The 13,268-nt window shown below is 37.8% G+C and overlaps 1 protein-coding gene across 1 annotated transcript in view; it reads right to left on the reverse strand.

Moving 5' to 3' along the window:
- TET1 (tet methylcytosine dioxygenase 1) overlaps positions 1-13,268 on the reverse strand; it is a 191,937-nt gene that overhangs the window by 1,661 nt on the left and 177,008 nt on the right. The window contains exon 11 of the mRNA XM_044659198.1: positions 7,492-7,831. Coding sequence (XP_044515133.1) covers positions 7,492-7,831 — 340 coding nt within the window. The remainder of the gene's footprint in view (positions 1-7,491; positions 7,832-13,268) is intronic.

Below are 13,268 nucleotides of genomic sequence, written 5' to 3' on the forward strand. Positions count from 1 at the left end.
TAAGGGTTTAAAAAAACAAAACAAAATGAAATAAAACAAAAATACAATTTAGATAGTTAGCCCTAGAAAGGATCTTAAAAAAAAAAATTTGGTTTGTATGCCCAAAGGGCTCTAAAATCATATATACTCTTGATCCAGCAACATCACTACAAGGTCTATATCCCAGAGATTAAAAAAAAGAGAGAACAGAACTCATTTGTACAGAAATATTTCTAGCAGTTCTTTTTGAGGTGGCAAAGAATTGGAAGATTGAAGGGTTGTCAATCAATTGAGGAATGGTTGAATAAGTTTGTGGCATATGATTGCAATGGAATACTACTGTGCTATAAGAAATGACAAGCAAAGATATGAACTGATGCAAAGTGAAATGAGTAGAACCAGAAGAACATTGTACATAGTAACAGCAATATTTTTTGATGAATAAACTATCAATGACCTAGTTATTCTCAATAGAATAATCCAAGACAATCCCAGAGATTCATAATGAAAAATGCTATCTGCTTCCAGAGAAAGAACTGATGGAGTCTGAACGTAGGACTTTCTTCTTCTTTTCCTTATTTTGCTTGAAGATCTTGTCCACAAAAATGACTAATATGGAAAAAATTTTTACATGACTATACATGTAAAATCTATATCAGATTGCTTACCATCTGAGGGAGGATAGAAAGGTGGGAGGGAGTGATGAGTGGGATGGGGAGAGATAATTTAGAATTCAAAGTTTAAAAAAAAAAATCCCAGACCACAGAATTGGTTTGGTTGCAGAATTGGTTTGGTTGGCTTTACTGAACTATTTTTTTTCTCTTTTTCGTCTTAAAAATTGTTATAACGGAGATGGCTCTCTGGGAAGGTGAGAGTACAAAGGAATCATCTAGGTGATGAGATAACAAGAGATCTGTACAATATATTAAAAAAAATTTTTTTAATGGCCCCTTTTACAGATAATAGCTAGTGGAGGCCTGGGGAGTAGCAGTGACTGCCTGTGGCTGCACAGGGAAGAAAAAAAGGGCAGAGCTGAGGTTCAAGCCCTCGGGTCTTTTCTGTCATGCTGCTTTCTAATATCTGCTGATTTTCATTCTAAGCAGCACTCCCATTTTGAAGATCTCTGATATCTTCAGTGAGGTCTGGGGGAAGTCCCAAGGAATAGAGGCATCTAGAGACTAATAACTTAAGGAGATTTGCAGAGTCAAAGGTAGGATTTGAATTCAAGCCTCACTAGCTTTGAGTCTGGCAGTCTATCCACCATACCATGAATATCGCATTGTTCATATCATTGTGAAAATCAGGAGTTGAGAAACATACCTCAAACTGCCTACCCAATCTCACAGATATTTATTGCTTTGTTAAATGCATAGCTGACATTGAATTGCCTGAATGTAGTGCACAGTAATAATTGTTTTTATCTTTGCAAAATTTAAAGGAAGTCCACCTGGCCATGTTTTTAAAAGTCTAATTTAGTAAAATAGAAAAGATCTCTATACACAGCACCAGAGAATCTGGCTTTGTTTCTATCCCTAACCATCTATGTGACTATAGCCAAATCATCCCCCACTCTGGGTCTCATATTTCTCATTGGTAAAATGAAGTATGTGGGGTTGGGGGGTGGGAGGGTGGACTCGGATTAGATGATTTCTAATTCTAATGATTTCCAGGTCTCATGTTCAGTGATTCTATTTTTAAAAATTGTGAGCTTAAATTAAAGCAAGTAAACACTCAAATAGACAAAGGGATTGATTCTAGTCATGGTAAAGCTACATTTTTGAGAAAGGGGATGGTTGGATAGACTTAGGGAAAAATGAGAAAATTATCAATAAAGAATAATTTTATTGAAGAAATATTCTGAAAATTATAGGAGATAAAAACACTTCCTTTTAAACCCTTTATTTGCTAGGATAAGATAATAACCATAATAAAAATTTCATGAGGAAAATTATATAAAGCTAATATCCATCATTTAAAGCTTTTTTCCATTCATTCATTAAAAAAAAAAACAACCCTACTTTGTGGAGAAGTTGGCCAGGCAAGGAAAAAGCCTTTGTGAGGCCCATCAGAGGAGTGGGTTTGTAATTGAGTTCTCTCCCTCTCAGGGCATTTGATTCCAGATATTTTATGGTGGTTTCATCATTATTCCATATCAGAACAACAGTAGCTAATTTATAGGGAATTGTCGAAGAAATGTTCCACTTAAGTGAATTTCCTTCCTTTTAAGCTCTAAATCTGATTTTTAAAAACTTCTTTGGAAGCATCTTTTAAAAATACATTCCAGGGAGCAGCTGGGTAGCTCAGTGGATTGAGAGCCAGGCCTAGAGATGGGAGGTCCTAGGTTCAAATCTAACCTCAGACACTTCCCTGCTGTGTGACCCTGGACAAATCACTTGACCCCCATTGCCTACCCATACCACTCAATACTGTGTATTGGCTCCAAGACAGAAGGTAAGGGTTAATAATAATAATAATAATAATAATAATAATAATAATAATAATAATAATAATAATAATAATAATAATAATAATAATAATAATAATAATAATAATAATAATAATAATAATAATAATAATAATAATAATAATAATAATAATAATAATAATAATAATAATAATAATAATAATAATAATAATAATAATAATAATAATAATAATAATAATAATAATAATAATAATAATAATAATAATAATAATAATAATAATAATAATAATAATAATAATAATAATAATAATAATAATAATAATAATAATAATAATAATAATAATAATAATAATAATAATAATAATAATAATAATAATAATAATAATAATAATAATAATAATAATAATAATAATAATAATAATAATAATAAAACACATTCCACATTTTATTGCCATAGGGGTAGGGAGAAGATCTGCTATTTCACTGATATAGGGAGCCCTCCAGGATCAGAAAATATCCATCACTGATGCAACTGGGCACTTAATGTGATAAGTAGAGAGCAGCTTAGAGTGCTCAGGGATAAAGTGACTTGCCAAGGATCACACGACTAGTATATGTCAAAGATGGGACTTGAACCTAAGGCTGCGTAGTTCCAAGATTTTCTTGCTACCTTATTCTGCCTTGTTCAATATAATTCCTATTATCATTTACATTAGCCAAAATAATACGTGATGAGAACAGGAAGTAGCATGGTATTTTGGACAGAGGGCTGAACCTGCAATCAGAGGACCTCTGCTTCTTTTTCTGTCTTTTTTTTTTTTTTTTAAACCCTCACCTTCTCTCAGAATCAATACTGCATATTGGTTCTAAGGCAGAAGAGGGGTAAGGGCTAGGTAATGGGAGTTAAGTGACTTGCCCAGGGTCACACAGTTAGGAAGCATCTAAGGCCAGATTTGAACCCAGGACCTCCCATCTATGGGTCTGGTTCTCCATCCATTGAACCATCCAGCTGCCCCCAAGGACCTTTACTTCCAATACAAAATCTCCACACTGCTGAAAAGGCCTGTTCAATAGGAAAGAGAGCCAAGAAATAATGTACTTTTTAGGCTGCTTCAATCCATAAAAACTTAACCAAGGAAGGTATAGAGGAGCTGTGATCTTAATAATAAAGAATATTAATAATAATAGCTGGTACTTATGTCACATTTCCAGGTTTCCAAAGTACTTTGCCTACATTATGTCATCCTCACAACAACCCTGCAAGGTAGTCTATTATTTCATAGAGAAGAAATCAAGGCAGACAAAGGTTAAGTGACTCAAAATAATGTATATAATATTGCATATTATATATATAATATGTGTATAATATATAATGATAACTTTACAATAATGAAAGGAGTATCCACATGGATGATATCATGGATTTGTGAATGGGTAAGGAGAAGACTTAGAATCTTATGAAATCACTCTTGTTTTTACTTATAAAATAGGAAAATAATAAAGCTATTACCAGTTCAGTAAAGCTCTTGATGGCACAAATCAAGTTCCTTGAACTCTCTCCCCATCAAGTCATTAAAATACTCTTTTTTCAGTCTCTCCTCTTTACTTGTAAGCACAGCTAGGTGGTACAGGGATGGGTGGTTAGCCTGGAATTAGGAAGTTCTAAGTTCAAAATTGTTCTCAGACACTTACTAGCTGTGGGAAGCTGGGCAAGTCACTTCACCTCTGCCTGCCTTCATTTTTCTCAACTGTAAAATGGAGATAATAGAATTAACCCTCCCCCCAAACCTCTGGATTACTCTTGGGATCAACTGAGATAATTATTGTAAAGCTTTTAACACAATATTGGGCACATGATAGGTACTTAATAAATACTAGTTTCCTCTTTTTCTTCTAACTTCTGACCTAGACACCTGCTTTGAGACCCTGACAGAAATATGATGGAAATGACAGAAGGTAAAAGCACAAAACTTTTCTTTTTACATAGAAAAGATCAACTCTCTTCCCAATTAAAAAAAAAGAGAAATGACAAAAAGTGATGAGGAAAAATTACTATAAGATAAAGTGAAAAGACAAATAGCACTAAAGAAAGCTCGAAACCAGGGAAGAGCAATGATGGGACAGAAACAAATTGAAGAGAGTAGAGTGGGACAAAGACTTTCACTGGAGACATTTCTAAGCTGCTTTGATATCAGGAATATCAGCATAACTGACCACATGAATGACAAAAAATGATGAAATTTCTTCTCTACTAAGTGATTACTGTAAATTGAATGATTGGCCCAGTCCCACACCCTCAAGGAAGGTAGAAAGTTGAAGATCAGCTACAAAATCAAACTTGTCTTCTTTCTCATTGGAGAAGAGTTCGCATAAAATAAAAACAGTAAAAAGGGCCAAGTCTTAGGGACTTATAGGGAGGAGCCAAGACAATGAAACGCTGGCCCAGAGAAGAGACATCCCTAACTCCTTACCTCCCTCATGGGTGAGTGGCTGCTGCTTGACTGGGTTTGAAACCATAATAGCTCTTTCACAAGCTTTCTGATGCCCCTTTCTAAAAGTGAGCTCTCCCTCCTTAAATCTTCCAGAGCATTATTGGTCTTCTCTTATCAAAGTTATAGGACGCGATTATAATATGTAGAGACACATTTGATCTTCCCCACATAACCTTGAGCTCTGTCAAGATAGATTTTACTCATTTTGATCTCTCTAGTGCTTTGTACACATTAGGTAATTAATAAATGCTCTATTAATTAAGTAAAGAGAATTACTATGAATATGATATACAACTCAAAGGAAGAGAAACGAAAGTCCTGAACTAAAAAAAAAAAAAAAAAAAAAGAAATGATAAATTTGGGAAAACAAAGCATACTTGACCAACTTTAAAGGGAAACATTTTTGGTCAAAATATGGAAGAAACATTGAAAAGGTTTAGATATTTACTAATACCTGGAAACTCCAAGAGACAAAGAGAAAGCTACTCTTATGTTATCCTATTCTGATGGCAGGAGCCAATGACCAGGGCTTACCAGGAGCTCCTACAAGCCCCATCTGTGACGTGGAGAGAATTCTCATACTCAGCTGACTAATCTGTGACCAGGAGATGGATGAGTGGGGTGACTGCCAAAGAATTGGAATTGATTATAGAATTGCTGGACAAATTGTGGTATTGTTAGTGATGGAATACTATTGTGCTGAAAGGAATGAACTGGAGGAATTCCATGTGAACTGGAAAGACCTCCAGGAATTGACGCAGAGCAAAAGGAGCAGAACCAGGAGAACCTGATACACAGAGACTGATATACTGTGGCACAATCGAATGTAATGGACTTCTCTACTAACAGCAATGCAAGGATCCAGGACAATGCAATGATCCAGGACAATTCTGAGGGACTTATGAGAAAGAAAACTATCCACATCCAGAGGAAGAACTGTGGGAGCAGAAACACAGAAGAAAAACAACTGCATGATCACATGGGTCAATGGAGATATATGACTGGGAATTTAGACTCTAAGTGATCACCCTAATGCAAATATTAATAATATGGAAATAGGTCTTGATCAATGACACATGCAAAACCCAGTGGAATTGCTTGTTGGCTACAGGAGGGAGGTGGGAGATGGGGAGGGAAAGAACATGAATCATGTAACCATGGAAAAATATTTTAAATTAATTAAAAAAAAAAAGAATGGGATGATCCAGGAGAACGCTGTATACCCTAATAGAAATATCAATGGTCATCTGTGAAGGACTAAACTGTTATCAGCAATGCAAGGATCTAAGATAACCCGAAGGGACACAGGATGAAAATTGTTATCTGAAGCCATTGAAGGAACTGTTGGAGTCTGAATATAGATCAAAGTGAATCATTTTCCATCTTATTTCCTTTATGAGTTTTTTCTTACACATATATATGATATGTATCTTCTTTCACAGCATGAGGAATATGAAAATATGTACTACATGACAGCATTGGTATGACCTAGAAGAGGTTATTTACAATCTCAGAGAAGGGAAAAGGAGAAAGGAAGTAACAGAATTTGGATCACAATTGTTAGAATTTGTTTCTTTACGGAACCAAAAAAATAAATAAATAAAAGGAGAATGAGATTATTAAAAAGGAACATTCTGAGATAATGACAGCTGGGCTATTGTGAAAGACCACAGGCCCCCAGGAACCTCATCATGCCAGATGACATCAACCCTGTGCCCCCTCTTTTTGCTCCTGGGGTCCCTCTGTATGGGGAAGGGTACTTGCCTCTACTTCAGAAGGGAGTTCAAGTGCCTTATTTTCCACTGTTTCAAGGTGGTTGAGCATCAAGATCTAATACCATAAACTTATTAGAGACAATTTCCTCTCTTAATTGTCATGGTCTGCTGGTAGGTATTGACTACTGGACTTTGAGTGAGGAAGACCTGAGTTTAAACCTCTCCTGAGATACTGACTTAGCAGTGGGACTATGGGCAAGTCATTTCACTTTTTCTGAGGCTCAGATTTCCTTGTCCACAAAATGGAAAAAAACAATACCTATGTTAGCTACCTAGCAGGATGGTTGTAATATTCAGATGAAAATGCATGCATAGGGCTTTTTTTTTTTTAAACAGGCTCACTAATATATTGTTGGTAGACCTATAAAACTTAAAACATTACAACATGCTATCTACTCTTCTTCAATAATGATCCATAGAGTCTCATTTGACAATAATCAACAATAATAACTGACAGCTAAAAATGCTAGAAAGGTTTGTAAAGCACTTTCCTCATAAGCACCAGGGAAGTGACTTTTACATTTAGGCTCAGACCCATGATTCTAAGCTAAGCCTTCTGACTCTGCTTATTGGGTCTGTTTGATCATTTCCTCCATCAGGCAAAGGAGAATAACATTTTTTAAAAGAAGGCAAGGGAAGAAAGTCATAAGATAACTCCAGTTCAAACCAGAGGCTTGAGTTCAAAGGAGCAAACACTGATTAAGCACTTCTGTGTGCAGAGCACTCTACTGATGTTAGGGGAGACACAATCTTTTCATAAGCTGCTGTCTCCACCTGCCTGGTGCTGGGAGAATGACTGAGTAAGTTGTGTGTTACTTACCTAAAGGTTGGGGCGCCCTGTTGGGCATTTCCAAAGGTCCATTTTTGAACTTTACTGGAGGTGGATGTTTCTTTGGCACCTGTCCAGGCTTTTCAGTTTGTACCCTCCTGATGTCCGCCTTCTTTTTCTTAGTGGCTCTCACTGGCTCAGCTAACATCCTCACCTCTCTGGGGAAAGCAGTGAGCACCTGGATGGCCCCAGTTTTGATCTTGGCCTCTAATCCCTCTTTTGTACCAAACTCATCTGTTTGGGAAATTTTATAAAGTGGCAGCACGTGGAGCTGCTCATCTTTGGGAACCACACCTACTGAGCGGTTATCTTCTTTTGTCAGTGTACAAACCTGCAGAAAGAATCACAGAGGCAGCAAAGTTGAGAGCTTCCAAGTTACTGGCATTTACCTGTAGGACTCTAGCTTTTCTCCCTATAGGTTCTGAAATCATGGTTTATGCCCTCAAACAGGCAGTCATCTTGGGATACTTGAGATCCTTTTCCTGTTTCTAAACACTGGTTTCTATGGAATTGCTCTACTAGTCCAGGGCTCCACAAAATGAGAAACTAACGTGAGAGGAAAATGTACCAAATAATGGGATTACAAAGAAAGGAAAAAAATCCCTGCCCTCAAGAAACTCACAGTCTAACAAGGGAAGACAACATGTAAATAAGTCAAGAAGCACTAAGTATCATGCTTGGAATACAAAGAAAAACAAACGAACAAAAAAACAACAACAATGTTGCTCTAACAGAGGAGATTGCCTGTAAGAAACTGTATAAACAGGCTATCTATAGCACAAATTGGAGATAATCTCTGAAGGAAGGCCCTAGAGAAATGCTTCTTGGGCAATAGGCAGGGCTTTAGCTTTTTTTGCTATGACTTTTCTTCCAATGTTCATGAAGAGACAAAGAAAAAATGGTTGTTTCTGAAAGTAGGATGCTGAGCTAAAAGAGAATGTATTGGATTTGGCTCAAGTGGTCCTCTCAAACACCAGCTCCAGCCAACATTAATGGGAAGAGTTAGGGCTGAAAAATGCCAAGGAATCCTTAAATGACTATGTTTGGCTGTAAAGCAGTGAAACTCTGCTGGTTACTCTGGGATATCAGAAGCAGAGGAAAACACAGAAAAGATGGTAATTATATTATTGTTCTGGCACAAGTTGATAGAGCCACATATTTCTCAGCTATACTATTTATGCCAAACTAACAATTTAGCTAAAACATTTTATCTTATCTTAGAGAATGATTTCAAAGAAAATATATTAACACCAATCAAGTAATCCTTCCAAGTTTCTACATGAATCCTCTGCTTCCCTTCCTGATTCCACTCCAGGCCTCACTAAATGCCTTTCACCCACAACTGGAAGGCTGACAAGCCCTCCGGTCACTGCTGGCCCTTTGCCAATAATTGCTTTCCAATCTGGAACTATTTCAAAATAGAGGCTTGAAATATTCATCTCCAGTGGCTTCTTGACCTTTTTCTCTGCCCTCCTCCCACTGGGACTTGATCATTTTTTTGATAGAGTATTTTCCTTGAGAGGAAGCTCAGTTTAGTGAATGGAGAGCCAGTGAGGAAAAGAGAGAGCCTTGGGTTCAAATTCTGTCTCTGCCACATATTGACTCTGTGATCACACACAAATGAATCCCTTGGTATGCACAGTTAACCTTCTAAGAATCTCAATTACAGACAGTTTGTGTATCTGCAGCTGGATGGGGTTGCCACACAGTCAGTACCCAGGGAAAGTAATGAAGGCTAGGAAAGCACAGGCCCAGACAAAGAGCCACAAGTATTTTCTTCATCATAAAAATTTATCACAATCTCACACACTTCACCCAATACCAGTCAATCTATCACACTAAGATTTTAAATAAAGTCTCTAGAAGAGGAGAAAAAAAAGAATGTTGAGCTTTCTGTCTTCAGCTGAGAAACAGAAATTGCTTTCTTAGAGAGAAACCCAGTTTAGCAATTCCAAATCCGAAGGGGCCATTCTGATATCACACTCTGTATCTTCAGAGTAGGATTGTCACCTTCCTGAACCTGAAGCCAGTTGGGTTTTGCTTTTAAAGGAAAACATAATTAGAATCACATAATTAGTGTGATGGCTGTCTTATTTTTGGAAGTGTGTGTAGCAGCAACTAGGGCACTGGTAAATTTGAAGGGCTTTGCTGCAATGGTAAATTGACTATAGTCTTTAGAACTTGCAAGCTCAAAGCTCTTGAGAGGTGATCAACAGCTGGGAAAGCTGATTCAAGTCTGGACAACATTAGGAGAGGCACAGCCCCCAGGAATGAGGAAATGATTATTCTGCTGCTCTGAGCTAGGTCAGACACATCTGGAATGTGGTATGTAGCTCTAGGTGTCATATTTTAGGAAGAACACTGATGAGCTGAAGAGGATCCAGAGGTGAGTAACCCAAGTGCACCTTGTAGACCAGTCACCTAAGACCTAGGTGCAGGCCCTAGAAAACTTCAGCCTGGAGAAGAGGCAAAGGTGGCAGGACAGGGGATCTATCTTCAAGTATTTTAAGGGCTGCCATGTGAAAGAGGGATTAGATTTGTATTGCTTGGTCCCAGAGAGCAGAACCAGGAGCCATGAGTACAAGTTGAAAAAAATGCAAATTGAAGCTTGATTAAAGCAAAAACATCCAAACAATTAGAATTATTCAAAAGCTGAATGGGGTAGGTAGAATGAAGGCTGAGGAGTATAGGCAGCAACCCAGCCAGATTCTCATAACATTCCCCTCCAAACAACTTTAAAATAATTCCTCAGACCAAATTTTGGAGTGGCAGAGGCAATGAAAAGTCAGTGAGACATTTTTATAATCTAAGACACCTTAGGAGGTCAGCAGGAGAGATTTGTGAACCAGGGTGATTTGGTGGTGGCCCAGAGCACAGCAGCAACACCAGCTATTGCTTTTGAATATGGCTGTGACTGCAGCAACAGCCTCAGGAGCTCCTGGCACAGAGACAGTAATGGGGTTCAGACAATGGAAAGAAAGAGATTACAGACGACCCTTTGCTGGCACCCGGTGAAATTAGCAGTGGCTGGCAATTCTATTACCCATATGCAATTCTGGGTTACAGTTCCAGGGCAGAGAGGAGTGCTTATAGTTGGTTATGTGGGACCAGACGCTCCGGTTTCATTTCCAAGGCAGAGAGCAGTGACATGCCTCTCCCTGGATCACACTGCCTTGGAAGCACAAAAAACCTGATGTCCTGAACCACCTCTGAAAATATGAAAAAGTCAATGCCTCTCCATCTCCAGGTGATCAGAGCCCAATTTTAACATAAATCTCAACATCAAGAAATTAGAGGGGCAGCTGGGTAGCTCAGTGGAGTGAGAGTCAGGCCTAGAGACAGGAGGTCCTAGGTTCAAACCCGGCCTCAGCCACTTCCCAGCTGTGTGACCCTGGGCAAGTCACTTGACCCCCATTGCCCACCCTTACCACTCTTCCACCTATGAGACAATACACCGAAGTACAAGGGTTTAAAAAAAAAAAAAAAGAAAGAAATTAGAAAACAAGCAAACAATGCAAGAAGAAACTTGACCATAAAAAGATACAAAAGTGGCACAGAAGACCAAACACATAAACTCAGAAGAAAACAACAATGTGAAAACCTTAAAGCAAAATGCTAACTTGACTGAAGCCCAACAAGAATTCTTGAAAAAATTAAAGGGATACAGAAAATGAAAATGACACCTTAAAAAACCAAATTGGTCTAATGGTAAAAGAGATACAAAAATTATGCAAGAGAAAGACTTCTTAAAAATCAGAGTTAACTAAATAGAAAAAGAAATAAAAGCTCACTAAAGAAAATAATTCTTTAAAAATTAGAATTGTATAAAGATTGTATAAAAGCTAATGAATTCATGAGACATCAAGAACAAGTAAAAGATAAGAGAATTTAAAAATAGAGAAGAAACTAACCTAGAAAAAAGTTTCAGGAGACATCATTTAAGAATTATTAGACTGGAGCAGCTGAGTATCTCAGTGAATTGAGAGCCAGGCCTAAAAAAGGGAGGTACTAGGTTCAAATCTGACCTCAAACATGTCCTAACTGTGATCCTGGGCAAGTCACTTAACCCCCATTGCCTAGTCCTTACCATTCTTTTACCTTGAAACTAATACACAGTATTAGGGCTACCAAAACTGTGATTTTTAAAAAGAGCCTGGACAACAAAGTTAAAGAAATTATATTGGAAAATTGCCCCAATATCTTAGTTCCAGAAGGTAAAAGAAAATAATTCATCAATGACCTCCTAAAAGAGATCCCCAAATGAAAACTCTCAGGAATAATACAGCCAAAATTGAGACCTCAAACATCAAGGAGAATATTACAAGTAGTCAGAAAGAAACCATTCATATTGTGGGATCAGGATCATATAAGATTTAGGAGTTTCCATGTTAAAGGAGTAGAATGCTCAGATCATAACATTCTGCAAGGCAAAGGAGCTAGGATTAGAACCAAGAATAACCTACTCAACAAAACTGAGCATAATTGTTCAGGGGGAAAATGGGTATTTAATGAAATAGAGGAATTAGAAGAATTCCTGATGAAAAGACCAGACTGAATAGAAAATCTGACACTAAAACATAAGTTTCAAGAGAAGTATAAAAAAAGTAAACATGAAAGAATAATTATAACAGTCTAAATACAGTTAAACTATTTACATTCCTATGTGGGAAGATGATACATCAAACTACAAAAAAGTTTTTTATTATATTTAGGGCATTTAGAAGGAGTCTACATAAACAGAAGATATGATTATATTGGGAAAAAAGAAATGGAGTGTGTGAAGGAAGTTATTTAGGGCACAAGAACAGAGTCTAAGCCCTGGAGCCCCCTGGCTTGAAAGGCAGCAGTTAAGGTGGGTGACGTGACAGAATGAGTGTACTGTGGGCATCCCTAATGAAGGGGGATGAGAGCAGAATGTCACCACACTGGCATGACATATGAAAGCAAGTGGGCTGGGAGAGACTTTTAAACCAGGTAAGGAGTGTGCTGGGGCTCTCTTTTGACTTCTGAGTTTGATCTACATTGAGCTGCCACACTGCCATGGGGACAGGGCCTTAGCCAGTCAAATGAAGAACTGGTTTTATTTGGGCTGATATCTCTATCTCTTTCTCTCTCTAATTTTATTAATAAATTATTATTACTCTGGTGAGACCCCCTTTTATTTGTTATAGGGGTGAGAAAGAGGAATGCTCTCAGAAAAAGGGGAAGGGAGAGATGGAAGGGGGAATTTTTTCTCACATAAAAGAGGCATACAGGGGGCAGCTAGGTGGGTGGCTCAGTGGATTAAGAGCCAGGCCTAGAGACGGGAGATCCTAGGTTCAAATCTGGCCTCAGACACTCCCTAGCTGTGTGACCCTGGGCAAGTCACTTAACCCCCATTGCCTAGCCCTTACCTTGGAGTAATACACAGTATTGTGAGCCTTGGAGCCAATACACAGATGGAAAGTAAGGGTTTAAAATAAAAAGAGGCATACAAGGAAGAGCTTTTATAGTGGAAGGGAAAATGGTGGTGGTGGTGGGCAATGCTTGAACCTCACTCTCATCAGAATTGTTTGAGAGGGAAGAATATATATACACACTCAATTGTGTATAGAAATCTTTCTCATCAAATAGGGAAATTGGAAGAAAAGGAGGGGAGATGATAAAAGGAAGGATGGATTAAGGGAACTAGTGGTCAGAACCAAAACAGACTTTTGAGGAAGGATCAGGAGAGAGAGAGAGAGAGAGAGAGAGAGAGAGAGAGAGAGAGAGAGAGAGAGAGAGAGAGA

The sequence above is a fragment of the Gracilinanus agilis genome, chromosome 2, assembly GCF_016433145.1.
Source record: "Gracilinanus agilis isolate LMUSP501 chromosome 2, AgileGrace, whole genome shotgun sequence".
Lineage (NCBI taxonomy): Eukaryota > Metazoa > Chordata > Mammalia > Didelphimorphia > Didelphidae > Gracilinanus > Gracilinanus agilis.